Below are 27584 nucleotides of genomic sequence, written 5' to 3'. Positions count from 1 at the left end.
ATGAAGCTACAAAGCAAGGACTACAAGAGAACAGTGTTTTGATCCCAGGTATTCTTTTTCATCAGTTGTGGTCTCCCTCAAAACTATTCAAGTTATACTGCATGAGTGTTCATTAAAAACCCTGTTGTAGAATTGTATTTGTGCATCATTGGCTTCTATATGGAGAGACTCTATCCTTAAAGTGAAAACACAAAATAACCAACATCCACTTACATTTATGACAGCACAACTGAACCCACAGAATGTTCTGTGGTGCATGTGACTGGATGCATATATATGTATATATATATATAAAGTGAATTTATCTTTGTGGGTACAATACAAAGGAATAAAAGAACACAGCAGAGAAAACAAAGCACAGTCCTGAAGTGACAGTACATGATATCACCTTATATCTGTGGCGGCGCTGCAACGCGTCCTCCCAGCATCTCATTAGAGTGGCTTGGCAGCAACACGTCCACATTCACAGCATGCAGCCGCCGATTAGTCTTCCCAGTCTGCAAATTAAATACAGCGCGGAGCGTTGCTCGTTGTCGCGCAGGTTCCGTTTATCTGCAGCCAGCTGTGACGGCCGGAGCCGCCAGGAGCAAGCAGAGCAGCCATGAGGCAGATCGCATTAGTGTCTGGGGGCGAAGCCGCGGCGTGGACAACAGGGACAGTGTGTGTCATTAAATACATTTATCTCTGCTGGGACTCACACACATCTGGCTCCTGTTTGGCTTCCTGACGTGTCCGTCAGGAACCTGCTGGAGGGGCCGAGTCTCGAAAGGTTACGGCCTGAGTCACCAGTGTGTGTGTGTGTGTGTGTTTAGTGTTTAGTGTTTTAGTGTGTGAGTACGGGAGGTGGAGGAAGACAGCTGAGGTCAGTTATGTGGAACTGAAACCATCTGGTTTCCTCCTCACCACACTGAACAGTAATACCCTCAGCTGCTGACACACACACACACACATACACACACACACGCACACACGCGCACACACACACCCCGTTGTCATGGCAGTAAGTCTCAGGATGAAGGCAGGATGTTCAGTGGAGTCGGTCAGATGTTTACATTTCTCCATGTTTTCTGGAAACAACAAGCCCCTCCTCGTGTGGCGGCACAGCAAACACAAATGGTATTAAACACATCTTTTACTGTCTCTTTAACGCGCCTGGGCTGGCGTGCGCCACACAATAAGCCAATAAATAAACACAGATAAGCTCAGGTAAGTTATACAAAGCAAATCAAGGAATGGGGTTGTGGAAAAAAGGGCAAGAAATAGAGAAAATTACAGTGATTTGAAACAAAAAAAAGCTTTTTAAGTTTGATTTGTGTGGTGTGGTGGTTGAGCACTGCCGCCACACTGTCTACAGTAATACAGAGGTTGAGGAATCGATGTAGTACTGCAAAAAAGAAACGATTACCAGAACTCGTCCAGCCACACCTGAGGACTCGTTGTGCAGAAACTCCAGCGATGGATTCCTGGAGCAGTGAGGGGAGACCCGGAGCCCAGGAGGACAACCGGTTGAAGTGTTCGGTGACGCAGAATCCAAGCGAGCGCTTTGATCACCATGGCAACACGTGAGCGGTCAAACTTTTTTTTAATATGACAGCGAGGCAGAGACACTACAATCATGTCTTTACGAGCACACCCATTTTCTTTTGATCGCGTGTGAAAATACTCCTTACTTAAAAGACAAAGCTACAACTGCCTAAATCAAATAATAGAATGACACTCAGTAAATGGCAAAAGTGTGATCTTCTGCACTTGCACCGTGTAAACCAGGGGTGTCAAACATGCGGCCTGGGGGCCAGAAACGGCCCGCCAGAGGATCTAATCCGGCCGCCATGTGATTTTATTTCATTTTTTTAAAGTATAAATATGAAAACTGACAGAGGCTGATCTAAAAACACTAGATTGGCAAAAATGACATTCAAAACCGCCCTTGGTCAGAATTTATTAATGCATCTGTGGAGGTCACATGACACAACACCTTTCACAATAAACTACGAGTCCAATTTCTGTGAAGTGATACTTTAGACACGTAAACTAAAAAAAAAAAAAAAAGTCCATATGATGACAAATTGTTTTAATCCTGAATAAAAATATGATATCCAGATACAGATATTGTGTTTTTTTTCTTTCAAATATGATAATATCGGATTAACTTTAATATGTATATTTCAGAATAGAATGGCAAATTCTTGCAGTTACAAACGGATCAACAGGAGGAAAGACTTTGACATTTGTTATGCTTGACTTGTTCGGCCCTCCGGAGGTCAGATCAGGTTGGATGTGGCCCCTCAACTGAAATGAGTTTGACACCCCTGGTGTAAATATATCACAAATGGATAATTGCACTGTCAGGGCCTCCTGAATAATATCCAAATAGGTTAAACTGATGGGAGTCATTAGTTCATCCAGTCCGACTCCCTGCTGCTCGACACATGAACACAGAATTCCACAGCAGAGGATCACATGGAATATTCAGACACACAATCTTTAATATACAGAGCACCTAATGTTTCTCGCCACGCAGCAGACTCATGAAAGCAGGGGGGTGGTGGGGGGGGGTTACATGACGGAGCAGGTGAAGCCGCAGCAGTCTTTCAGTAGCCTGAGTCCAGTTTTGGTGATGAACGGCGCCGACGTCTGCTGGGGTTTGGACGCCACTGTTCCATCTGGTGGAGACGGGGAAGACGTGGCGGGAAAAGTTTACACACAACAGCCTCCTTGTGCACAAGTAGTCACATCTGAGGGTGTATTTGGGAAGAGGAGGCTTTTCCAATTTAAATCAGAAATCAGAAAGCTGATTTTAGTGACTCACAATTCTCCACAAGGCTATTTAAAGACTCTATTTGCTTTTTATTTATTTATTATTTTTTAGCAATCAACTCTATCTAAAGTCAAAAAAGTAAAGTAAAACTTTTTCTACGTGACAAATCGTTACAATTATTGCGATTAGAAAGTGACAAACGTATTACAATCATCACACAATTGAAGAATACTTCCCATACTTTTGTATGTCGTCACTTATTTCACAAGTACTGAGATAAAAAGAAAAATGTGTTTAATTTAATTACATATTTTATTGGATCGATGCCGGTTCGACTCACCTTTTGCGGCTTTTGGAAATTTGGACTGTAAGAAGGTCGCCATCTCGGCGTCTTCCTCTTTCTCCCTGCGGAAGATAAGAGTTTGTATTTTCTAACTGAAGATGTAGTATTTCAGTCTTGTTATTCTCGGCCGTTTCTGGAGGAAACTCAAGCTGCTGGCTGGACTGGAACATGCGCCACAGTCATTTCCATTTTCACATCTATGTTCAATAATGAAAAAGAGGCAGCTGCTCGCATCCCCGCTATCTGTCAAGGAGTAATCAAAATGCCACTCAGAAATAGTTTTTTTCCCCCCAATAAACATCGCCGCCTGTCAGCCGCGGCGGATAAACTTCAAACCACAAGCAAATAATGTGAATGGCGAATGAGACTCAATATTATTATTCTTTCTGGGTAACTGTACAGATGGACTGATAAGCAATGTCATGAGGGAGCTGCAGGGTGAGGAGCAAAGAAATATCCATCCATCCATCCATTCATCCATCCATGCATCCATCCATCCATCCATCCATGCATCCATTCATCCATCCATGCATCCATTCATCCATCCATGCATCCATCCATCCATCCATAAGGACCCGCAGGTTCAAAGCTTTAATTAGGGGCCATACAGTACAAACATTTCAAAAATCATTTCTGTTTCTTGGACTTCTTGAAGAGTAGCAGTCGTGCCATAACAATGAAACTAAACAGTGAAAACACATTAAATTGATCATTTGAGGGGGAGTCAATGGAAGCGCACGTGATGAATGTTGCTTGCTGAAGCGTTGCTGCAAAGCAGGAGATGAAATATGAGAAAGGAGACGGTCCATGGTGAGGAGCAGTATGGCACCGGGAGCATCTTATGAACCTTGTTTGGATTTTACAGTAAAGAAAAAGTAAACATGTAATTGAACATGTGTTCCTAATTGAACTTCTTTTTATTTTTGTAAACCTCACCAGTATTTTTTCAGCACTTGAACTCAAACAAATAGGAACTGTGTTTATAATTGTCACAATCAACAGCAAAGTAATACTTACCATAATGCCAGTTTATGCACAACAGTGTAATGTAATCCATCAAATAAATAGTAATTAAATATTAGAAGGATGTGGCTCTTTGGTATGTAAAAGATTTAATTGCATTGCTATTTTTATTTATTTTTTTATTATTGTGGCCAGTCTTTATGACCAAAACTGTACATGAAAAAAACATCATGCATTCAAATAAAAAGCTTTCTTTTCTCTTCTCTGGCTTCTTCTCTCTTGCTATCTCGACCACACCTCAGGGAAATTCGACAAAGTAAAACCAGCACTGTTCTCTTTCTCACCTCAGCCTTTCGAACTCCACGTCCTCCACCAGGAAGTCCCTGGTCTCCACCAGCTTGTTGATCTGCTGCAGCAGCTCGTCTTCCTTCTCTCTGTCCTCCTTTGACTTTTCTTTATCTGTGGAACAGTCGCACGTCAAACGTATTGGAATAGGTTCGACCATAACGTATAAGATCAGCCAGATTATAAAGACGCCTCGCTCTCCCGTGGGACATGATCATCGCGGGTTGTTGCGAAATAAAAGTGTGTTAATTTTGCATTTGTGCTCTGCAGTGGAGGAGTCGTTGTACATTTCATTGTAGTCAGCAGCTATGGGGGTCCTTAACCAGGTGAAAACCATCTTTTCCTACTAACTGTTGTTTAAACATAAAGGATAATATAAAGTTCCAGTTGCAGCAGCCTCAGACAAACATGACTGAGGTTTTGTAGTTTCATAGATTTATTTACATCTCTTAAGGCCACTCATGAGTAAAAAAAACCCACATAGAACAAGATTTTTTTTCTCCATCATGCACTTAAAGAAAAAAGTTGAAATGTCGAGGATGAAGTGGAAACTTCTCCTCGATCCCACGGCCGATCCCCTACAGAATAGCGTTAGGGCCGCTCGTGATATAGAAATAAGCGCAGAAGGAAATGTTGTCGCCATGGCGACGCGATAAGAAAGCGAGGAGAACACCAAAGCGTCGCTGAAACTTTGGACTTCAGCGCTCCAACCACAGCTCTGGACTTTTATATTGCACTCAACACTAACTGTACTAATCTCCTTTAGTTGCCACAGCAACCGGCTCCTGCCATTTAAAGCTAATGTACAGGGAAAATGTGGTCTGAACATAGTCAGACAAAAGACCACGGGAGTAAGAGAGAGAAAAAGAAAAAAAAAAAGCCTTGAGAAGGCAGCTTTGTCTCAGACTGATGTGTTTCCATTAAAGGTTCAGTTAACTGTGTTGGAGGTAAACACTCTTTATTTTACCTGGAACTGAGACCAGCCTCTGCAGCTCCTGCTTCAGCCTGGTGATTTCTCTGCAGAGCTGAATGTCGTCCATCCTATGTGGCGGAAAGCAAAACGAGTCAGGTAAAAATGCTCCGGCAGAACTACCGTCATCCTGAAACCTCCAAACACCTCTTCAAACGGGTAAATAGAAACGATTTTTGCCCTTCTCGCGTCACATACGGGCGTCGCCGATCGAAACAGACAAGGACGAGTCAGATTTTGAGCTAAGATGACGGCAAGGCCTTCCAGTTTATTAGCTGCAATAACACGGACACGCCGGCCTCGCCGGCGATCGTATCACATCTCATTTCACCCTCCCGAGAAGTGGCGGCGAAACATCGGGACACCAGTGTGTTCACCCACACGAGCACCTCCGCGGGCTTCCGCCAGACGATTACCGGATGTATTTTTGAGGGGCTGGTTTAATGAAATAAATTGTGTTTGAGTGCACTTCAGCCGTGTGTATTTCAGGATGACGATGAGATGCAGCTGCTCTGGCCTGTGTAAACATCAGCGCAGCCGCAGCTGCTGGAGGATGTGAAAGAAATGAAAAGGGGGAAAAAAAAATAACAATTCTATTTAGGAGAGCAGTCTGTTGTTTCATTGATGCACTGATTGGTGATGAAAATGTATGTTATGTGCATTCACAGCAAAATAATCAGTCCCAATAATGGCTTGTTAGCTTAGCATAAATTCTAACCAAGAATTTCGAGAAGTCAATAGATTAAAATTGAATATTAACTTAAAGTAGCACACAAAAATAGCTCATAAACTCTTTGAAAACCGACGATGACCTGTGCACATATACTACGAGGATTTGCGTGAAGTTGAACCAATACTTCTTGGTAAAAATCTACATTATTTAAAAGCTTCTTTATAGCCCCTTTTAAACGGAACCACATTTGTAAAGAACGTCGAAAAAGAAGAGAATGTCGTTACACCCATAAAAAATTAGCCAAACATTTTCTTCGACTTGTTTATACACAGAGTTGTATATTTCTTCTTGGTGAGCCACATATACTATCAAGTAAACAAACCAGGAAGTGTTCATATCTCACTTTAATATAAGATGCAAGATGGAAATGACTGCACGTCCCTTTTCAACCCTCTGGATGTGGCTGAAGATGAAAGTGGAAGCTGATATGCATCATATTTGATGGTTTTTAGAATATTTTTTTTAATCTTTCATATGCAATCTATGTCTGTACCTTTATTGTATTGCACGTACGTGTCTTTTTTTTCCGCAATTGATTTGTTTTTAACAACATCTCAGTATTACTGACACTGTAGATTTCTTGTACGCATTTCCACCAGGACACACTTGTCAAAAGAGATTATTGATCTCAGCGTGTTTCTCCTGAACGAATAAAGGATAAACTGCAACACGGACCACGCCCGTGCACAACGACACAAAAAAAAAAGAGATGTTGTCCATTTCCCCGCCTGACGGCGTGGAAACACTGTGCAGCGCTGACCTCTCCTCCACAGAGCAGAAATAATGAGGAGGTTCCCCACAGAAACAGTGAAGTAATTAAAAGCAAGCAAAGAGAAAGGGCATCTTTGAAGAAGTGTGTGTGTGTGTGTGTGTGTGTGTGTGTGTGTGTGTGTGTGTGTGTGTGTGTGTGTGTGTGTGTGTGTGTGTGTGTGTGTGTGTGTGTGTGTGTGTGTGTGTGTGTGTGTGTGTGTGTGTGTGTGTGTGTGTTTCCCTTTGTGCACATGGCTGCTTCCACATTGAGACTGACAGTTTCTGCGCTGCGTCGGACTGCTGGCAGCTTCTGGGTGTATTCAGATCCCTGTAGTGCTGTTTTAAAGTGTGTGTGTGTGTGAGTGTGTGTGTGTGTGGGTGGGTGTGTGTGCAGCAGCAGAGGACCAAACAGTCGTCCCTCATGTCACATCAAAAAAGCAAACTCAGTCCTCGAGGGTCGACCGTCACAAAAAGCCTTCACCCCCCCCCCCAAAAACCCCCCCCCCCAAAAACCCAGACAAGCATGAATCATTAATAAAAAGTGTTTGTATCTTTGCTTGCATTGTTTTTAAATGTTAAAATCCTCACATGTATCTGAGCTCCGACTCCCTCCGGACCAGGATGTCTCGTATCCTCTCGATCCTGAACAGCTCGCCTTCGATGTCCTCCGCCGTGATGGTGGAGTCGGCCATCGACACCACGTCTTCTCCTGGGAAAGGAAATAGTCTGTTTTAGCGATCAGCACCGTGTGCGTCCAGACGTTTTGTTTCCCCCACCGTGTGACTGAATACACTCACTGGAAACTAAATACTATCAATGAAATGTTCTGCACTCACTGGCCAACGGGTATTTTATTTGTAAAAATTTTTTGCAATTTGCTATTTTTGGTCATCGGCAGCAACATACTGCAGGAATTAGCTACATTGTGAAACTTTTATAAAAGTGTTTAACTTTCACGAAGACAATGCAGAGTTCTTGTGTCACATGAACATATTTACAAGACGAAGAAGCACAATGTTCTTTTTTCTACTTCATGTTGCGCCAGTGTCACTTAAACGTGCTAGTGATTCTTTACCATCACAAAATCCGCGATGCAATGAGCTCATTGCACTTTACTTTTTTTTTTTTCCGTAAGTGAATATTTGAGACCAAGTTGTTGTTGTTTTCAGCAATTTCACTAAACTCCTGTTTACTGGAGTCTGAACGCCCGATTAGTTCTCCGGAAAGCAACACAAAAGTCTAAAATAGCAGCTGCATGTTTTTCATCCATCTGTGTTTTGTTCACAAATCTTTTTTTTTTGGTTTAGAGCATCTTCCCCCATAGGACTGATTGAGTAGATTAGTATTTATTAGAGAACACGATAACATAGACTCATTAATAAGACAAGTCAAAGAAAGGAAGACAAATGGGACAATCAGATGATTGAACTGTCATTTTAAGTGGATAAATTTGACTTATTTCACCCGACAAATGCACAATTAAGACAGTTTGCTCACCTTCAACGTCATTCAAAGTCATGTGACTAAAGGCTTGCATGTACTATATACTAGGTATTTAAATTCGAGTACTCGAGTTGTTCATTAAGTTGATGCTGCTTAAAATAATTGATTAAATATCAATACTGACAGTTATTCGGGGTAATTGCAAAGCAAATACTGACAGAGGGACCAAATCCAGCATGTTGATGTGAACTGATCAGAGCTGTGAGGATCATCATACATCCCCATCCTCCTTCTCCTCCTCCTCCTCCTCCTCTTCCTCCTCCTCCTCCTCCAGTGACTCATCCAGCAGAGCTCTGATTGGCTTTTAATTACCTGACCTCACATCACAATCGTCCTGAATCCCTCGTGGAGCCGAGACCCCAGCCATTCCACCACACGCATGTTTGTTATCAGCAGGAAGGTTTTATGATCTCCAGTTAAACACTCTTCAAACAACCTTTCCTGGGTTCATTAGCTAGTTGTTTTTTTCACTCTTTCTCTCCATTCAGTCTGAACCCTTCCCGGCTTTGAATTCCCCCACCGTCGCCTTTGATTCCTCGTGTTTGTGTGAAAGTTGCTGTGAACCTGAAATCCTCCAAGACGCCAGCTTTTTTGTTTCCACTTCCCCCGCAGGAGCTTTTTTTTTGCAGCAGCAGCCTGATAATGAACCTTTCTTTTGAAAAGCATGCAGGCCAGCGGCGCCCCACCAGGACTGGAAACACTCATTAAAGACCAACAAGCATTGTTACATGAGCCACAACACAACATGCAGTCCTGTTATGTACCGCTATGGCGAGGTAAAAATAAACAAGCTGACTTTTTTATTTTTTATTTATTTATTTAACTAGTTTGAGATTGTTAAAAATGTCACAGAGACTAGATGGATATTTGGAAAAAGAAAGCATAAAGACATATTTTTAACAGTTTGACTGAATGTTATCTGAAATTGTTTAGGAGCTATTGTATAAAACAAGAAAACCCAATATTAAAAAAAAACCCCAACAACATAAGTTGTGCAATTTAGGATTGAAAATATAGCATTTTTATCTTAAAGTGGCCACCATCAAAAATAAAACATCAACTTTGATTTCTAGGATTATTAGATGTACATATGTGTCTGTATGACATGTAAATGTGACGTCTCTGAAAATGATCGAAAATAAATTATACATTGCTGTTAAAAGACATTTCAGAACTCCAATTATCTAATTATCAATATAAATCCTTATAAATATTGTCGAGGAGTGTTTAATCTGCATATATTTTACAATTCATAGCTTTAAAAATGTCTAGAAATGTAATACATTAATCTATGGATTTCTTTTTAAAGACAGTTTGCAATCCTTTTCGGCAACTGATTGCAGAAGTCATATGATATATTATATACTAACTCGTACACATAATATGCATGAAGCGTTTTTCCATCTGTATCCAAGTTTAAAGCATCGATTTCATGTGAGAACAAGGGAAGTAAGAAATTCAAAATTGCTATTTTTTTTGTTTGGAAGCAACAGGAATGAGTGATTAAGTTGTTAAATGCTGTCATTTGCCTGATAATGTGAAACCAAGTCTAATGAAAATTAGAATTCCATTCCAAAAGATTACATTTGCACATAAGAACAGCCCCTAATTGCCCCCATAAACAACTTTTCATTCCCTTTTTTCCTTTCTACTTCATGCAATTATTCATTTGAACACATTTAGCATCTCACTTGATTTCTGCGTCTCTGCGTCCAGCTGCGTGTTTTCCAACGCTCCGTACTGCTGAGACGATCTTCTCTCTTTTTCCATCCTTGGTTCTCGTCCCTCGTTCCTCGGAGGTGAAGAGGAAACTCACAGGAGACGCTCATGCGGCGGGGAAGAGAGTTTTCACAGGTCTGAGTTCACGCAGCATCGCAGTGACATGTGAGGAAATGTGAGGAGGAGGAGGAGGAGGATGGAGGAGGAGGAAGAGGATGCTGCTGATGAATGAACGAATGAATGGATGGATGCATCTGAACAGGGGCGCCTCCTACTGGCGGCTACACGTTATAACAACACACCTTTAGTTCAATTAGAAGTTGTAAATCCTTAATTTTATTAGTGCATAAAACAGCTTATCGTTTTCTGGAGTGCTTGTTGACATACGTGGAACATTTCTATTATAGCATTAAGAGTGTAAATAGTGTTTGTAGTGTAAATATGGGCTGAGATGTGTTAAAGCAATTGAACTGAATATAATCACACATTTGTGTCTCGGTTATTTTTCGTAAAGGATTTCTGTAATTAACACGCAATATTGAATAGCACTGTTGTAACACCTTATGTACAAAACAAACCCTATAATCACTAGTTATTTTTTTGTTTTCTCATAACATTATTGATAATTAGGTGATCTCACTGAGGGGAAGTGGTGCTTTACCAACAGATTTGTAAAAACTATGAATTAACGAGGGTTAAAAATTAGCAATGACAACTTATATCCATGGTTTGGAGGCAGAAGATAAATTATCTAAATTAAAATAAACATACCCTGAATGGACCACATAAATTATACTAATAACGCAATTTGCACCTTTTATGTCAGATCGTAGTTTATTTTCGCAACTGAGGGAGGAAGTCTTAATGTTAAAACATTCAACTTAATTTATCAGCTCCGGCAGATTATAGCCGTTGTAATTAAACTGATTTGATGTTTTCACTGCGACTCTGAATTCCTCATAGAGGCTAAAAGAAGGATTGAGCCTGAACATGAGGTCAAAGTTGATACTTGTGTTTGAATGTAAAGGGCAAAAGTTAAAACAAAAGAGACACAGTTTAAAAGACTTTCCATATAAAAAAAAAAAAAAGGAAGTCATTGTATTCTTACAATGAAACAATGTGATGAAACTGCTTTTATTCTCATTTAATATATTGTTTTGGCAGTTCACAGTTTAAAGTCAAGAAAGAGGCACAGAGGTGATGCAAGTGAACAGTCAAATGCATCTTTTCAACGACACCATGTTGGGTTTTTTTATGGGTTGCAAAAGTCCAGTTTTAGCATTTACCCTTGTACACAGATCTAATATATTGCTCATTTATTAGACGCAAACCCGTCATTCATGCCCAGTGCAGAGATTCTGATATGCAAAAGCAAACATTTTAATTCCCCAAAACCTGGTTTTAAATTGTTGAAACTGAGCTGAAATTCAAGTGTTTTTGGAAAAATTTCAGACCCTAAAACTTGTGTGGATAAAGCATGAGCCTAATACCAACTATATATATATATATATGACCACCCACGCCCCAAAAAATACTCCAACATGCAATTTAAACATGTATGAAAAAGCAACTATGTGGAGAAAAAAGTTTATTGTAGTATTAGAAGAGCAGATTAACCTATTTGGTCCAATACTAATATAGTATGAGTACTGTCACTTATCTGGCAGGAAGAAAGTAACAAATTGCATAATTGTGAGTAGAAACTTCGGGAAATTTGAGAATAAGAAGTACCGTTTGCATTTTTTTGATATATATAATTCAATTAAATTTGGGATAAATGCTTCCGTACTATTCCAACACTGCTCGATTGAGCCGGAGACGCCCGTCTTACGGTCAAAGTTTGGTTTCATCCAGGTTTCAGAGGTCGGTCCTCTCGCGTCCCGGCCTCAGTGGTGTGTCCTCCTCCCTCGGTCGTCGTCCATGGCTTTGTCCAGCCAGTCCTTCTCCTGCTCCGACTCGGAGTCGCTGACCTCGCTCGCGTCGGCCGCCAGCAGGCGGGAGTAGTTGATCCTGCGCCGCAGCGGGGTTTTCCACTGCAGCAGGGGCAGGCACACGCACCACGCCGCCAGCGCCACCGCCGCCCCTCTGAACAGCCACTCCAGCCCGAACCGCTGCGCGACGAACCCTCCGGCCACGCTCCCCAGTCCGCCGCCCAGGTGCAGGCACAGCGAGGCGTAGACCCTGCTCACGCTCCTCTCGGCCCCGGGCGTGGCGATGTCCTCGCACTGGACCCTCACGGCCCACCACAGGGCGCCGCCGCTGAGGCAGCTCAGCACCTGCGCGGGCAGGGCGGCCCACGCCCCCCACAGGAAGGAGTAGTAGAAGCACTGCACGCCCAGGGTTGCGGCCGCCACGGCGAGCACCCTCCCCGGGCTGAGGAGCTTGGACACGTGCCCGGCCAGCAGGGGGAAGGCGGCCTGGGAGAGCAGGGCGAGGGACAGCGCCAGCCCCATGTGCAGCTCGCTGCTGCCGCGGTCCTGCATCTGCCACAGGAGGAAGTCGTCGACGGCGGCGCGGGCCGCCGCCGCCAGCAGGGCGGTGACGGCGCACAGCAGCGCCCGGGCGGAGCCGCGCACCAGCTGCACGGCCTTCAGGAGGCCGTTGGCGCGGTCTCGCTTCCTGTTCAGGTGCAGCGGGAGGTAGAGGGCCACCGGCAGGGCCAGGGCCGAGAGGGCGGCGTGGCAGTAGAAGTGCGCCGCGCTGCGCGGGGTCCGTGCGGAGAGGAGGCAGCTCAGCCGGCTGACCAGCAGCCCCGCCCCCCCGGCGCCGCACGCCGCCCCCAGCAGGCGCCAGACGCCGGTGCTGCTGTGGCGGTCCGACGCGTCCGCAGAGTCCAGATACTCGTACAGGCCGTCTTCCGCCGTCCAGTCCAGAGGGGCCGACGCGAACGCCCACGCCGACACGACGAGGAGGGCCAGGAAGAAGAGCTGGTGCTGAACGTCCATCGCCTTCAGGCTGCCCAGGAAATCAAAGCCGGTCAGGTCGTGGTCGTCCTCCGCCGATCGTTTTGACTCCGTCTCCGACCTTCTGTTCCTCGCTGGGGCGTCGGTGTGATTCCCGGCCGCCGCCGAGGAACCGTTAGCTGTATGAGGCGAGGATGTGCTCGAGGAAACGGGGGCAGAGTTCACGTCGTTCGACTGGGAATCGGCGTCTTCCGGTCTCACCTTCGCCGGCGCCGTGTCGGGTGCGGAGCTCACGGGAGCGCCACCGCCCACCTTCTGGGCGGGGGCGGCTTCAGCGCCGGAGACGTTGCAGGCGTTTTCCTGCGCGTTCACGTCGGCAGGCGGGGGGAGCAGCAGCAGCAGCAGCAGGGCGACCGCCGCCGACGACACCAGAGAGCCGCTTATCACCCACCGCCGCTTGTTGTAGAGCTTCGAGAGGAAACTGGCGGCAGGGCTCCACACCAGCCATATGAAGTGCCGCGTGCCCATGACCACGCCCGTCATGGCCGGAGTCAGACCCAGCTGACGGAGGTACAGCGTGACGAAGGGCAGCAGGCAGGCCTGAGCGCAGGAGGACAGGAAGTTGAAGGTGCCGGCGAGGGCGAGGGCGTGCCGGACGTCGATCTGCTTGTTCCTCCTCATCGTGGCGGCGGCTCCTTATTGCAGGTCACATGAGAGACTCGCTGGGTGCAAACAGGGAGCTGCAAAATAAACAACACTAAAGTAAATATGGATACAGTCCTGGTGAAATGCTTCTACCTTTAGTGTGAAGCGCGGCGGCCAAATTCCCTAAGCATAATTTAAATATATTTAAATTGACTACGATACCATTAATGTAGAAAATAAAGGCATAATACAGGATGATGAACACAATTTGTGAAGTCTATTTCTCAATTTTCTATCCTTACAGAGGAGGCATACTTCAAAAATAATCAAATATGAATATGAATATGAATATATTTTTCCAGTAAACCTCAAGCATCATTGAAGTTTTCTAAAAGGTGTGCCAATAGATCTGTTTTATATATATATATATATATATATATATATATATATAAATATGGCCAAAGTGATGACTTCAGCCTGAAATTTTTTTTATTACGTTTAAATGCTGAAAAAAAAAAGTTCTGAGGAGCTTTGTTATATGTTTAATATAATTAATTATCTCAATACTATATATGGCAAAGCAAAGTGATAAACATGCATCAGTTTATGCTCAAAACATTACGTAAAAACATGAATAACATTTCTATGTTCTCGTTAAATTGTGCTTCCGTTTTCCAGAACAAATGTGAGAAGAAAAAAAGAATCCCCCACAAATAAACTTGGAAAATTCGTAATTTTTTTTAATGCAATATTTATAGATATATTTTGCTCATTTTGATGAAACATGATACGGTATTTATTGCGGAACTATACGGATCAAACCGACACGGAACAGGATGGTGCGCGCGCAGCCACCTGTCAGTCTGGACGCACCTGTCCCTGCGGGATATCAAAGTCCACGTCACAGCAACGAGGAAACGAAAAAAAAAAAGATAAACATGAACTTTTACCTTTAGTCTTTGGTCCGCATGGAGTTCCTCGCGCTCATCTGATGATCGTGTTCATGATCAGAGTCCGACTCCCCAAACCCGGGTGAGTTTTTGACGTTTCAAGCGAGCTACACTTGGAAGCTCGTCCAGCACCTCACTCACTCTTTCACCTGCCGCGGGGGGCGTGGCTGCCAAGTCTCGCGAGAGCAACGACGCGAAGAGCTTTTTGTTTAATTTATTAAACAACAACAACAACAAAAATCACCTCCATTATTATAAGATCTGCCTTTTGACATTTTCAAAAAAGAAAAGATTTAACCTTTATGTCTGGTCGGTTTGCAATTAAAGATTTTCAAATAAACTTTCTGAATATCGGCGTTCAGAAATCAACAAGGTGTGACAATATATACAAAGGTTGAGAGAAACCAAAAAACAAAACGTGAAAACCAGTTCAACAATGACAGGAAAATTACAAGAGAAGCACCAAACCACATTTTAAAGGTAATCAAAAACAGATAAATAAGTAAAACAAACAAGGAGTTCACAATAAATTGTGTTCAGATATGAGGGAACAAGGTGGAGCACTGTTTCTGAATTCGAGCCCAAAACGAGCGATTTCCCTCCACAAAATAAAAATTTTAAACACTAAAGAAACAGAGAGATTGTAATTATTATTTGAATAGTAAGAGGAAACAAATTGCATTAATTATAAATACAAACTGAATGAAAGCAACCCAGAAACGGAAAGAAATGCAACTAGAAAAGTGACTCCTCCTTTCACAAATAAGTGAGGGATTTTTAAAAGTTCTAACTATAAACTACAACGATTGAAAATATTAAAAAAAAAAAGCATGTTCTGGAGTTTTTTTTTTTCTTATTAAACGAAAGAAAGAAAGAAATACCTCACTCTTAGACTACCACTGATTGCCCCAAAAGCCAATATTTACAAGTTTACAGACAAACAAGTGCCAAGTGGCGCGTAATAGTCGGAGTGGACAACACAGCCACCTGCACGTGGAGGGGATTTTACGTCACTGCACTGCAGCGCCCTCTGCTGGTGGAGAAGCGTCAACATCCCTTTTTTTTATGAGCAGAAAAATATCAAGAAAAAGGCAGCGACACGTTTAATTTATAAAATGATTTTTTTTTTTTTGCTTTACAAAGAAAATTAACAGTAATTAGTTAGATTTCCTTGACCCCATTTTTTTATCCCACCCTATTCATTGTTCCCATTCATTGTTATTAGTTTGGATTTTTGCATGGATTTTACTACATTTCCTTTTTAAAATGGAGGTTTTAATGTGATCTTGATAAGCTCTTTGGTTTATAATCCAAACAACTCTTTTCCGTAAGGTGCTTAACCTTTGTCAGTTGGATTTTCCAAGACAAAAAGAAAGCAACAGATTATTTACCTATTGTGCTCCTCAATATTGTTGTAAACAAACTGCATGAAAGGTTTCCAACAGCACTTCTTCATCAAACTGATTTTTTTCCTCAGTATTGACATGATCAGTTTCTGTATTTACAATTTCCAAATACAATTTCTATTTTGTTTTACCTGAGTGAAACTTTTTACCATCAAACCAATGTGTTAAAGTACGGTATTTTTAATGTTCTACTAAAGACCATGGATACAAACACAAGCGTACTCAAATAGTTTATTTATTTGATTTATTTGTCATGTACAGTAACTGTCAATGCCACAGTGTGCCAACCGCGGGAGACAACCTCATCACCACACACACACACACACACACACACACACACACACACACACACACACACACACACACACACACACACACACACACACACACACACAACAAACCTGATATTCCTCCCACTTCCCCATAAAAAAAAAAAAAATCTTCATTTACATGGTCCTGCATATACACCTGAGCTGCTATGAGCATGCCACACCTGTAGGGGGCAGTGTAACGAGAAGAATGAAGCCACGGTAGCCCATCAGGGCCCCAAAGAGGCTACAAATTGGGACATAAATCTCATTTTACTTCTTTTTAGATGCAAATGAGACATGGTGAGTTTTAAATCTCCTCTGTGGGAGCAGTTGAAACACAACTCAATACAAGTGTATTTTGTCATGACTGCTAATAGACAGTGAATTCTTCTGATGAATGGATAAAAAATATCGGCTCCCCATAAAGTGAAAAATACACCTATCATGTGATTTACAGTTCCTTTCAACTTAATCTCTGCTCATAAACATTGGAAATCCTATTTTTCTGAATATAACTGTGGAAAAATCTTGGAGGCTGTTGCTTCAATTTGAACTCATTTTCCCACCGTTTTTCCGTGTCACACCTCCGTATCTTTAAATGACTCGAAGAGCAATAAAACCTTGTGCTAACTAATCAGTAAGTATTGGTCATCAGTGTGTTGTTGTCATCTTAATGCTTAGCATGTCAGAAATCGACCGTCTTGGAGAGCGTGATCTATGTAGACTGCTTCTTTACAAACCCGCCCCCCCAAAAAAAACATTAGTACCTTGTGAACATTGTTTATACATGGCAGTCTTAGTAAGTAATGAGATACTGACTTTGTCTGCGGAGACTCTCACTTATCCAGGCCGTGATTTCCCTGTTTGTCTTAGACGTGCTGAAGGTTTGACGACGGTCCACGTCTCATCTGAGAAGCTTCATCAGGAATATTAATTGTCCATTTACGATCACTTCCAGCATGTTACAAAGCTCCGGTCATGTAAACAAAGTTTCTGGAACATCACAATGTGTTTGTGGGACTGGAGCTTCCATGCATCCAGTCAATATGGACCAAAATCTGTGAGAAATTCTCCCGACACCTTGATGAATCCATCCAGATAATAGAAAGTCGCATCCGATCTGAACGCTGTTCTGTGTTGGTCTTGAGACCCTGGCGTCAGGTGGACACGACGTCCCCAGTCTTTGCTGCATTTAGGGACTTGATGCAGAGAAGGAGGTGATGGGAAGGCACAGCAGGGAGCAGTAGGACGGGTGCAGCGGCTGAACTTGGCCCGGGGACGGCTTGAAGGACCTCCAGTCTGAACCCCTTCCTGGTTTGCAGCACAGAGAAACTTCACAGCTGCAGACAAAACAGAGCATCAGTGGGCAGTGTCCTGTTAAAAGATCATCAGCACAAATGACCGGATATATTTATATGTAACGAGTAAAAAAAAAGTATGAATTATTTAAAATGCATTATTAAAATTTTTTTGATACCCCAGAAGTGAAGAAAGTCCGTCATCCCTCTATCTGGCTTGTTTCAGTTTTTAAAAAGTTTGTGTTTCAACCAGCCAATCAGAAATCAAACCCTACTATAGTGTCATCAGGGGGTTCAGCCAATCACAATCAAGGTAGGCTCCTCCCCCTTTGACTCCTCCAACAATCAGGCAGCTCTGCTCTGGCACATGGCACCACGAGAGGAAGTACTTCCCCCTCTTCCCACAGATGGGCGCGTGTGTGGGCGGAGCCAGTCCAGCTCACACAGACACAGCAGATTCTGAGTGCAGCTCCTACGATCCATTATTGAAGTGGAGGGAAAATCAAGGAAAAACTGGATTTGGGGCAGAGAAACTTTGAATTCAATGTTTTTGGACCGATGTGACCATGTGAGAGTGTTGAAAAGCTGGATTATATGGCCCCTTTATCGAAATCTGATTTTTTTATTACTCCATAAAAACAATATTATTTTACAATACAGTTTTTTATATTACAGTGCAATAACAGTGCAGTTGCAACAATATCATTTGATAAAACAAACAGTCATACTTCCACCTTTCATCACCAGGTAAGTATCTGTGCATATTTCTGGTTGCAGGTCTCCATAGTGACATTACTGGCAGAGATATTTCCCTCTTTCTACTTCACCTTCTGCCTCCGTACAGAGCGACCAGTCACTCAACAACACCCAAATCGCTACGCTACACCACATCACCATCAACTCTTAACAATGGGGTTTTTAGACGGGAGGAACTCGCTGGTACCTGGTGACCTTTTGGATGAACTTCTTCTGGTCCTGATCCAGACACACGGCGAAAGTCGTCCCCTCGTCTCCACTCGTCACCTGCGCCTTGTCCACTTTCACCTCTGTGGTCAAAATGTGCTGCCGGGAGAGAAGACGTGTCTTAAGATGGAAAAAGATGGAAAAAGGGTGCGCAAAAAGTATATCCACTTAACTAAACGGAACTAATCGCTGCTCTAGAAGATAGTACAGATTGACGGAACTCATAAACTGAACTCATTTATAAATGATTGACTTTTGCGCTTCACGACATGAGAAAGTCTTCACCTGGTTGACCTTTTTGGATTTGGAGCTCTGCCTCTTCAGGACTTCTGTCATTGTCAGCTGCAGACTTTCTATCGAATCTGGACAGAAAACGCAAGCTTGATTGGGGCAAACGTCTACATAAATGGGTAAATGGGACAGATCATAGGTTGTGTGGGAATCAGCACCGAGCTGCTCCGGCTTTGTGCAGCCTTTGTAGAGGTTGATGGATGTGCAAACTATTTCCTTCTGGATCCACTGACTCCTCCCACTGACCGCCACCTGCAAGGCAAAGCAAAAAAAAAAAAAATAGCTCAGCCATATTGGTTCTTTAGAAGAGAACTTGTGTTTGCAAAGAACGCCACCTTGTTGTAAGCCACATTCAACGTTAAAGGAGCAGCCTCCCGTTCTTCGTCAATTCCAAATCTCTTACTGGCAGCTCCTTCGAAAAGAAAAAAAAAAAAAAAACGCACATTAGATGACAGATTTAATATTCTTATTATTATTAGTGTCACTTGGTGCCAGTTTATGACTCACCCATGGCCTTCACTGCTCTGGTTCCCGCCGTGTGTCCGAGCTCCAGCGAGTGAATAAACACTTCTCTCCTCTTCTCGCCGCCAGCCAGCGTCAGCTGCGAGGAGGGGAGAAACTAAATGGGTGCAGGCAGTGAACGCCGACCGACGGCCGGCGCGCGAGAGCGTCTGCTCACCTCCGCCTGGTAGAGCTGCACCAAGACGGGCTGGTCGGCGTGTCGGCAGTAATAAAGCACCAAGTCGGCCAGCAGGGGAAGACGCTCCACGTTGCCCGCGGAGACGTCGTCATCCTTCGACGCGGCCTGAGGTTCACATATAAAAACAATGGACACAAACGCGCAATGGACTGATTAAATAACGTTTTATAAATATATCCCAGCAGCCAGAAATGACACCCCGAATTTAATATCTTACTTCCAATAAAACGTTCAGATTCAGTAGCACACCGACTGTCTTTTTCATATCCAAATGATCTTTTTACCTCAGCTTTTCATTCAAACTGGCTGATTTGGAGGGGGGGGGGTCACATTACATTACCTGACACAGCACATCCGAGGACAGGCTGAGCAGACTGAGGACGTTCCTCTCATACCAGGGGTCCAACAGGCCCACCATCTGTGCTATTTCCGTCGTGCTGTCCTCCGGTGGGAGGCCGTTTAACTCCTGCTGCAATGAGGAAATGTAAGTCATTAATATTCAAGTTTAATCCCGTCAATAACACGTATCATGTGATCTGTTTTGGCAGCGTGTGTGATGCAGCCCCACTATTTTCATGTTATTTCTTAATAGGATTTATGGCAACATCGAGCAGTTGTAGTACAGTCTGCAGAAGCCCTGCGGAGAGGCAGGAGTCTGAAAGGCCTCGGGAGCAGGTCTGGTTTAAAGTCTGTGATAGTTTATGCATTTTCTCCAGATACCTTGGTTTTTCTCTCATAGTCCAAAGTGATGTCTTTGAGATTAACCAGGTGAGAATGTGCACGTGTGTCTTTCTGTGTATTCCTTGTCGTAATGGACGATAGTTTGCTGGGGTCAACTGACCCTGAATTGATTGAAACTTTGTAAACGACGTTTGTTTTTTCTTCTAAAACTACACAAATAGCTTCGGTGCCTAAATTTATTTTCGGGAAGAAACTGTAATTCTGGTACCACATATCTATGAAAAATGTCAGCCGGGATGTTCTCACCGCACATCCGCCGGTTTTAGCCGAACCTCCGCTCTGCCCTTCGGTCGACGTTTGCCCCCCCGGACTCCCAGCCTTCCTCTTGGTTGGAATGAAGTAAAACTGCAGTCTGCACGTCTTGGTGAGTCGGGGGCACCTGCTCTCCTTCTGCTGCAGGTCACTGTACGCCCTGGCCAGCCTGCCGGCCTCCCTGTCGCCTCCAAACACCACCACCTTGACCAGCGTCGGCGCCTCCGGCACGACTCCCTCGTCGCAGCTCAGGATCGGCCTCCGGCGCATGCAGACGTGCTTCTGCGGGGAGAGGGCGTCCACGGGGTCCTGCCCGGGGGTGAACCCGGGCCGCTTGAACTGTGAGCCGTTCCGCCGGAAGTCTCCGGTCACGTCGCCGTTGTAGCCCATGCTCTGAACGCGGCGGCAAACGCTGGGACTGCGCGGGCTCTTGAACAGCATGGAGAAGCGCTCGATGCCCAGGAGGGATCTGGACTTCTTCTTGGGTTTCTTCCGGGGTTTCGGCCGACCGTCCTGCCCTTCCTCCGCGTCCTCGTGCGTCGCGTCCTCGCTGAAGTCGCTCTCCACGCCCGAGGAGCCCGACGGCACGGACCAGCTGGAGGAGAGGGAGTAGCCGGAGAACATGGAGTCCCTTGAGGACGACGACGCCGTGGAAATGCGGTGGCTCTCCAGCTCGCGGCCCGGCTTGTCTCCCTCCAGCTCGTCCTCTTCGTCCACGCTGGTGTCGTTGATGTCGTCCTCCTCCACTTCGCTTTTGAGGAAACAGTCTTCCGGCGAGTCCACGTCGGCCTCAGCTCCGAGAACATCTTTCAGAATGTCTGCACAAATGGACACGGCGGAAACTTCAGGCAGCTTAATGACGAATGGATGATTTTTGTCGGGGAAACGTCGTTCAGGCGGATCTAATTACCAAAGTTGTCATTTTCCCACGAGCATAAATGACATTTGGGGAGAGGCGGGGTAAAAATCTCAACTCCCCCTGATGAGAGGAAAAACAATACTGAGATTCAGAATACATCAAATGTTCATACATTTATCCAAACACGTGCATTTTGGGGGATTTTCAAACGGACCAAGGTCTTTGCAGCTCCCGGCAGGAACGCTGAGACTTTCTCGGAGCCTCTCCATGGCGGCCCTCAGCGCTGCGGCAGAAGTTGCGGCCTCCATGCTCTCACTCACCGCCTCCAGGAGCTGCTCCAGCTCCTCGGGCTGCATCGCCTGGGTGTGCATTCAGAGGAGTAAAAAAAAAAAAAATTCACATTAAAGATGGGAAAACAACGGATGTTTCTCCATGCAGCGGCTGCACTTCGATGGCACTACCTGCAGGGCAGCGAGCAGCGCCTGCGGGTTGGATTCGGCGCCCAGAGCAGCCTGGAAGCCGTGCAGGATCAGCGTGGTGGCGAGGTCCCTGCTGGACTGACGAGCGCCGCTCAGCTGCTCAGACACCGACCGGACCTCCGCCGGGACGTCGTCATCCGGACTCACCAACAGCACCGTTCTGATCACACACACGTGTTGTTGAAGCCGTCTTAAAAACATTGATTTGTTTTTGAAATAAATGATCCGTAATGATAATCTGAATGAACTCACATGGATTTAGAGCAGTGGGTCTCAGTGGAAATCCCCTGTTCGCTCCGAACCAGTCTGAGAAATGAAATACCTGCAAAGGAAATAAGAAAAAAACTGAGTGTTTGTGTTTCATCTAAATATCAGTATCCTCTTTTTTTTTTTTGAGAAAACAAATGTGGTCATTTCCAATTTGAAATGAATCCTTTAAAATAACGATTAAAATAATACATTACAAGAACTCAAATAACAATTTTTTTTAATAGTTTTTTTCTTGTATATTCAAGTATAATTGACTCCAACTTTGTGCTGGGAGTAAAATCCTAAGTTGGATTTTAAGTAAGCTCAAAATTGTAATTACAATTTACATTTTCCAATTTTATACCAGCATTTTAGTCAAACACTTTATTCCTTTTAAAGAAAATGACTCAGGCAGAGCTATATTTAAGAAAACAAACAATATTAAAATATAGACATTATATAAATGTACATTGAACTGAATGCCTGCTATCGAAAATAATATTAAATGAGGATAAAGTGTAACTAAGTCTCTTGGAAACATCACTTTTTACCTTTTGCTTGATTTTTTTAAAAACAGAAATTTTGCTTAATTGAGTACACTTTAAACATGGATAACAATAGTTGTACTCGAGTACACACCTTCAAAACTCTTTCTACCCCAAACTCAACTGTCTCTGCATATTTACTTGAAAAGTGAATAAAATGTGCAAACGATTGCATTGAAACAACAAGTGAAAAATGTCAAATGCTTTTCAGTGCTATTATATCAATATTGAGTGTGAATGTTGAATATCATTTTGATAACTTTTCTGATATTTTCAATTCAACGTTTGATTTTGATTTTAAAACTATTTATTTTAAATGTATATTTGTTCCGGAAGAGAAAAACTGCACGTGTTCACAGAAAACAAAACACTGACGAGATAAAAGAAAAGTTAAACGGCACTGACCATGTGACCAACATGGAACACATGGAAAGCAAAGCATTCTGGGAAACACAGTCAAACCCAACCCAACCCGGCTGGTTTGCGTAGCACGTGCAGGCGTTGGCGTTCGCTTCGTGCAGAATTGAGGCCTTGGGTCGTCAGACTAAAACACTTGAAATCAAACACCGAGTCGACGGTTTGCCTGATTGCGACCTGGCGCTCGCAGCTCCTGCTGGATGAGGAGCAGCAGGCGTTTGCAGGCGGAGCTGCACGGCTCAGGCCACGACAGGAACCCGTGGAACAGCAGGTAGGCCTCCTGCAGGACGCCGCAGTCCGGAGCCACGTGAGGAGCCTGACAACGCCCAGAGCACCAACGGGGGTTTAATGCAGAACCAGAGCGAGGAAACGTTGCGCAAAGGAGCTTCTCGCTCGTTCACTCACTTTGAGGAGGGTCGAAGAGAAGAGGAGAGTCAGAGGCACCACTTGCTCATACTGACACTTTTCCAGCACCTGTGGATGAGAAACTACTGAAAAAACATTCCTTTTCATGGCACAAACCGGTTGAGAGCATTTTTTTTAATTTTTTTTATTACCTCTTTTGTTTTCCTCAGTATTTTCTGTAGAAGGATGAGGAAGTTGTGTGGATCTCTCTTCACAAGTTCCTCCAAACACCAGCGGTTTATGCACCGTCCGGCTAATGAGGCACAAAACACACGGCCTGAGCTCACACAAGTTCAATTTTTTTTCCCTTTTTCGAGTAACATCCGTCAAGGTGCTTGAATAACAACAGCAACACGATTACATCAATGCAAAAAAAATAACAAATTTGTGAATGAGGCTCTTTTGTAAGACCTTGCATAATCCGACACATTGCTCCAACGGGTTGTGTGACACCACTTTCAATTCCTATTCATCTGTAGAAAATGGACATTGTGTCCCCCGAGCCGGCCTCGGCGGCTCAGCGTCTGCCCCTTACGTTCAATACACCTTCGTTGCTTTTCGTGTAACTCAAACCACGGACTGTAAAATGAAGCGTGTCTGCGGGTCCTACCGTTCCAGAGCTGCTTGTCGAGGGCGTTGAGGCCGAGGTCGCACAGGCAGCGCTCCAGGACGTGCTGGATCCGGTCCTCCGTGCACGAGCTCTGCTCCATCGTCTGGATCATCTTCTGCCCAGGTATCGGGACGTCCACAAACAAACAAACAAACAAACAAAAAAAAAACACGAAGCTGAGAGGAAGTCCCAAAGCAGAAAACAAGAAATTACGCTCGTCGATTGTGTCCTCGATTGTTCACAACTTCCTGCCGCCGATGTCGACAGGGGCTTTATGATGTCCTCTCTGGAAGCAATCAAACACAATCGAGGATGAAAGAGACGCCGACACAAGCGTCCAGCGCGAGGGACGGAGCAAAGAGCAGCCTGGCACTTCCTACAGAGGACAGGCAGTGAGTCACAGACTGTGTGAGCGTGAGGCGGAGGTGAGCTGTCTGCAAACAGATGCCACCACTTCTTCTTTTCGCTCATTCTTAAAAATCAGCTGCTGACAACAGCTTTCGTATGGTTCAAAAGTGCGATGGAGATCGGCGTCGTTAAAGGGCCACTTCCTATTTGATCCCCCAGTGGTCTCGGTTTGTGTGTGTGTGGTACTGAAATTAGTAACAATATCCTCTTGAAAGGTGGGAGGCCTCACATTATGAGCTACAACAAAACAAAGTCAAATGTTTCTTCGGAAACGTATGTGTCTTTCTATAACTCTTTGAGTAATTCAGCTGAAGTCGCAGTTTTACAATCTAGATGTGAGTGGTTTTGGGAGGAAATGTTTTTTTTTTTTTTAAACTGATTGCAGAAACAGAGATAAAAGTAGAAACTTGCAGGCAAACCTGTTGGTCTGAGTGAGAATAAACCTAAAGCATTAAGAAGCTGAGTCTGTTCAATGTGAATAAAACGACGACAGGCAGACGCGCTGGATCAATGCAACCTCACGACTCGCCGTGAACATAAAAACTAGTTATTATTTGTAACTTGCTAGTTGCTCAAAACGTTTCCTGCAGTGAGGGCCCGTCCTTATAATTGCTGTGACGCATTAGCGGAGCATCACGGTCACACATCGCTTCGTAATTTAGTGAAACGGCAACAGCAAATAACAGCCTTTTTACAGTTAACAAAATTACTGCCATGCAAGGCAGCATATTTGGACCTGCACGCTTAACGTGTTCTAGTTTTAAGTTAAAAATGAACGAAGGTTTCCTCACTACTGATTTCACGCTTCCTGCATTCATGACTTCATTCATTCGCGCGCGCCGAAAAACCACACAATGACGGAGGTTGAGAACAAACAAACGAAGCCGGTTTCCTCATTTCGCGGTCCGCCGGCGGTGCTTCCCTTCACCTCAGATTGATGAGGAGGAATATTTCCCCTCGCGGAGCTGCGTTGTGTACAGGATGTCGACGTACGCGAGGAAGCGGCGGCGGGAGAACAGGGGGTCACCTGCGCCCATCAAAACAGGAAAAAGGCCTTCCGAGGAATACAATGTACACTAAAGTGGGAGTGAGGTCTGCCGGGAGCGGGGTTGTATGGGGTGCTTTGTGATGAGGAGAGGGTATTATGCAGTAAAGGAAGGTTTACATGAGCCCAGCTGGCAACAGCAGTTGTGAGACAGAGAGAGAGAGAGAGATCAACGACATATAAACTGAGAAAAGAGTAAACGTCTGCTTTGGGTTTGAGTATAATATGAATATTTTCAGTGCTTTATATTATCAGGTAGGTTAACTCACAGTGAAACTATCCACCTCACGAATCAAGACAGAGATCAACAGTTCCTCTGCCCTATAAGTATAAAAAAAATTTTTTTAAAGCCAAATACTGCTCGGAACTCACCAGTGTTTAAAATTAACCACAACTATTCCTCTAATGGTTTTATTTGTAACAAATATTGATTTTCAAACTGCGGCAAACAAGCTCTCTCAATAGTGACACGTGACAGAAAGTCATAAATATGGTAAGAAACCAAATATATGCATATTGTTAATATCGTAGAAAACTTAGTAACAATTCCATATTTAAACACTTTTGACTCAAGTTCAGCCTGCTATTTTCGGTTTATGTTGCAGTTGCAGAAGAAAATCGAGTTAATAAGCTGGACGTGGTTCAAACATTCCTGTAATACCAGATTTTACCACAAGATGGTGTGTAGAGTCGCCCTTCAACTCTTCTAGTAACAAAAGAGACAATCCGCAGACATGACAATAAGTTGGACACGTGGCACCGACCAGGCTGAAGGTGGCCTCTAACTGTAAAGTCTTGAAATGAAAGCCACTTAAATCTTACATGCTATTAGAAAATATGTGTGTTTTTCTGCAGGGATGCTGCGTGTCAGCATGCAATAATATATCGGTGCAATGATACTGAACTTCAACACAAATAAGCATTTATTAAATGCAAGATATTTCCAGCCATTTTCACTTGAGTTCCTATGAACCTCAGTACAGACTCTCTGCAAGGATCGATAAAAAATGTCAGTAGGTAAAGAGACACAATAATACTAGTGATATTTATCCAGATTGTTGGTATTGGTGCAGTGAAGTTAGACTGAAATCTGATTCCGACGAGGACAGAATGACTCCATGTGCACACAGCAGGGTGCCACGTCCCGCTTACAGCCTGCCAGCGCCATCGATTGTCCTCGGAGGAAGCAGGTGCTACAGGCATTGTGTCAGGCCGTCAGGCTGCATTGTCCAGATCTCTGCCTCGTCTAAACCCACTGTACGCATGCAGAGCCTCACCGGCTCATGTCAGAGTGGAGAAAAGAAGAGGGAGGGAATTAGGGACGCACCGATACCCGATATTGGTATCGGTATTGTGGACGAGGACCGTTTCCACCGGACGGACAAGAGTAGCCTGAGTGACAATGGAAGGAATGCCGTGCAAATATCGGGAGATATGAAAATGAAGTAGCCCAGAGACACATGACTCCTACCTGTGTGCAGTGACCAGGGTCCGATCAGCCAAAACTGAGTGGAGGAAAAGAGCACAGAGACCACATCCTGCCGAGTTGGAGCTTTTAAAATAAATAAATAAATAAATAGAGCGTCCAACTGCACGGCCAGGAGAGAGCGCGCTGCAAAACAGGAACTGAATGAGTCTTAACACTGAAGTGGTTTGCATGAGACATTGCGCCGACGCTGTGGGAGGAGTCTTCATGTGACAGAGCCCGTCTGACACAACCGCCTTTATTTATGGTTAGTTTGTGATGATTAAACCGTCTGCTTTACCCACACGAACGTCACTGTAACCGAGCATTAGAAACCGTCCACTCATCCTCTCAACCCACTTCTTTTCTTTTTTTTCTCTCTCTCTCTCTCTCCTAAATGTCAGGATTGCAGGGAGCTAGACGCAGGGTTGGTGGAGACCATGTACTGTGGACAGGTCATGAGAGAGAGAGGGACAGAGAGAGACAGAGAGAGAGACAGAGAGAGTGAGAGCGAGCAAGTGAGAGAGACAGAGAGAAAGAGAGTGTGAGAGAGACAGA

General features: G+C 44.1%; 3 protein-coding genes across 3 annotated transcripts; all 3 read right to left on the bottom strand.

Annotated features, from left to right (window-relative positions):
- Positions 1-2556: 2556 nt before the first annotated feature.
- Positions 2557-10135, bottom strand: LOC308140925 (bMERB domain-containing protein 1; the record flags this gene model as incomplete). Its single annotated transcript, XM_080510896.1, has 6 exons — positions 2557-2663; positions 3099-3163; positions 4409-4523; positions 5377-5450; positions 7451-7571; positions 10057-10135. The coding sequence occupies 6 exons, from the start codon at positions 10133-10135 to the stop codon at positions 2557-2559; spliced, it is 561 nt and encodes a 186-aa protein (XP_080367022.1).
- Positions 10136-11373: 1238 nt separating this feature from the next.
- mfsd6l (major facilitator superfamily domain containing 6-like) lies at positions 11374-13668 on the bottom strand (the record flags this gene model as incomplete). Its single annotated transcript, XM_080511740.1, has 1 exon — positions 11374-13668. The coding sequence occupies one exon, from the start codon at positions 13666-13668 to the stop codon at positions 11971-11973; it is 1698 nt and encodes a 565-aa protein (XP_080367866.1). The 3' UTR covers positions 11374-11970.
- Positions 13669-17436: 3768 nt separating this feature from the next.
- On the bottom strand, positions 17437-24220 carry LOC308141153 (phosphoinositide 3-kinase regulatory subunit 5-like; the record flags this gene model as incomplete). The annotated part of the gene is made up of 17 exons (XM_080511186.1): positions 17437-17639; positions 18541-18659; positions 18846-18922; positions 19010-19103; positions 19187-19263; positions 19359-19452; positions 19531-19656; positions 19892-20020; positions 20539-21362; positions 21455-21523; positions 21618-21762; positions 21865-22042; positions 22135-22204; positions 23271-23409; positions 23499-23567; positions 23651-23751; positions 24109-24220. 17 exons carry the CDS (start codon positions 24218-24220, stop codon positions 17492-17494), a joined length of 2571 nt encoding a protein of 856 aa, XP_080367312.1. The 3' UTR covers positions 17437-17491.
- Between the last annotated feature and the right edge of the window lie 3364 nt (positions 24221-27584).

The sequence above is a fragment of the Blennius ocellaris genome, assembly GCF_963422515.1.
Source record: "Blennius ocellaris genome assembly, chromosome: 16".
Classification (NCBI taxonomy): domain Eukaryota; kingdom Metazoa; phylum Chordata; class Actinopteri; order Blenniiformes; family Blenniidae; genus Blennius; species Blennius ocellaris.
This window is presented reverse-complemented; position numbering and strand designations above follow the sequence as displayed.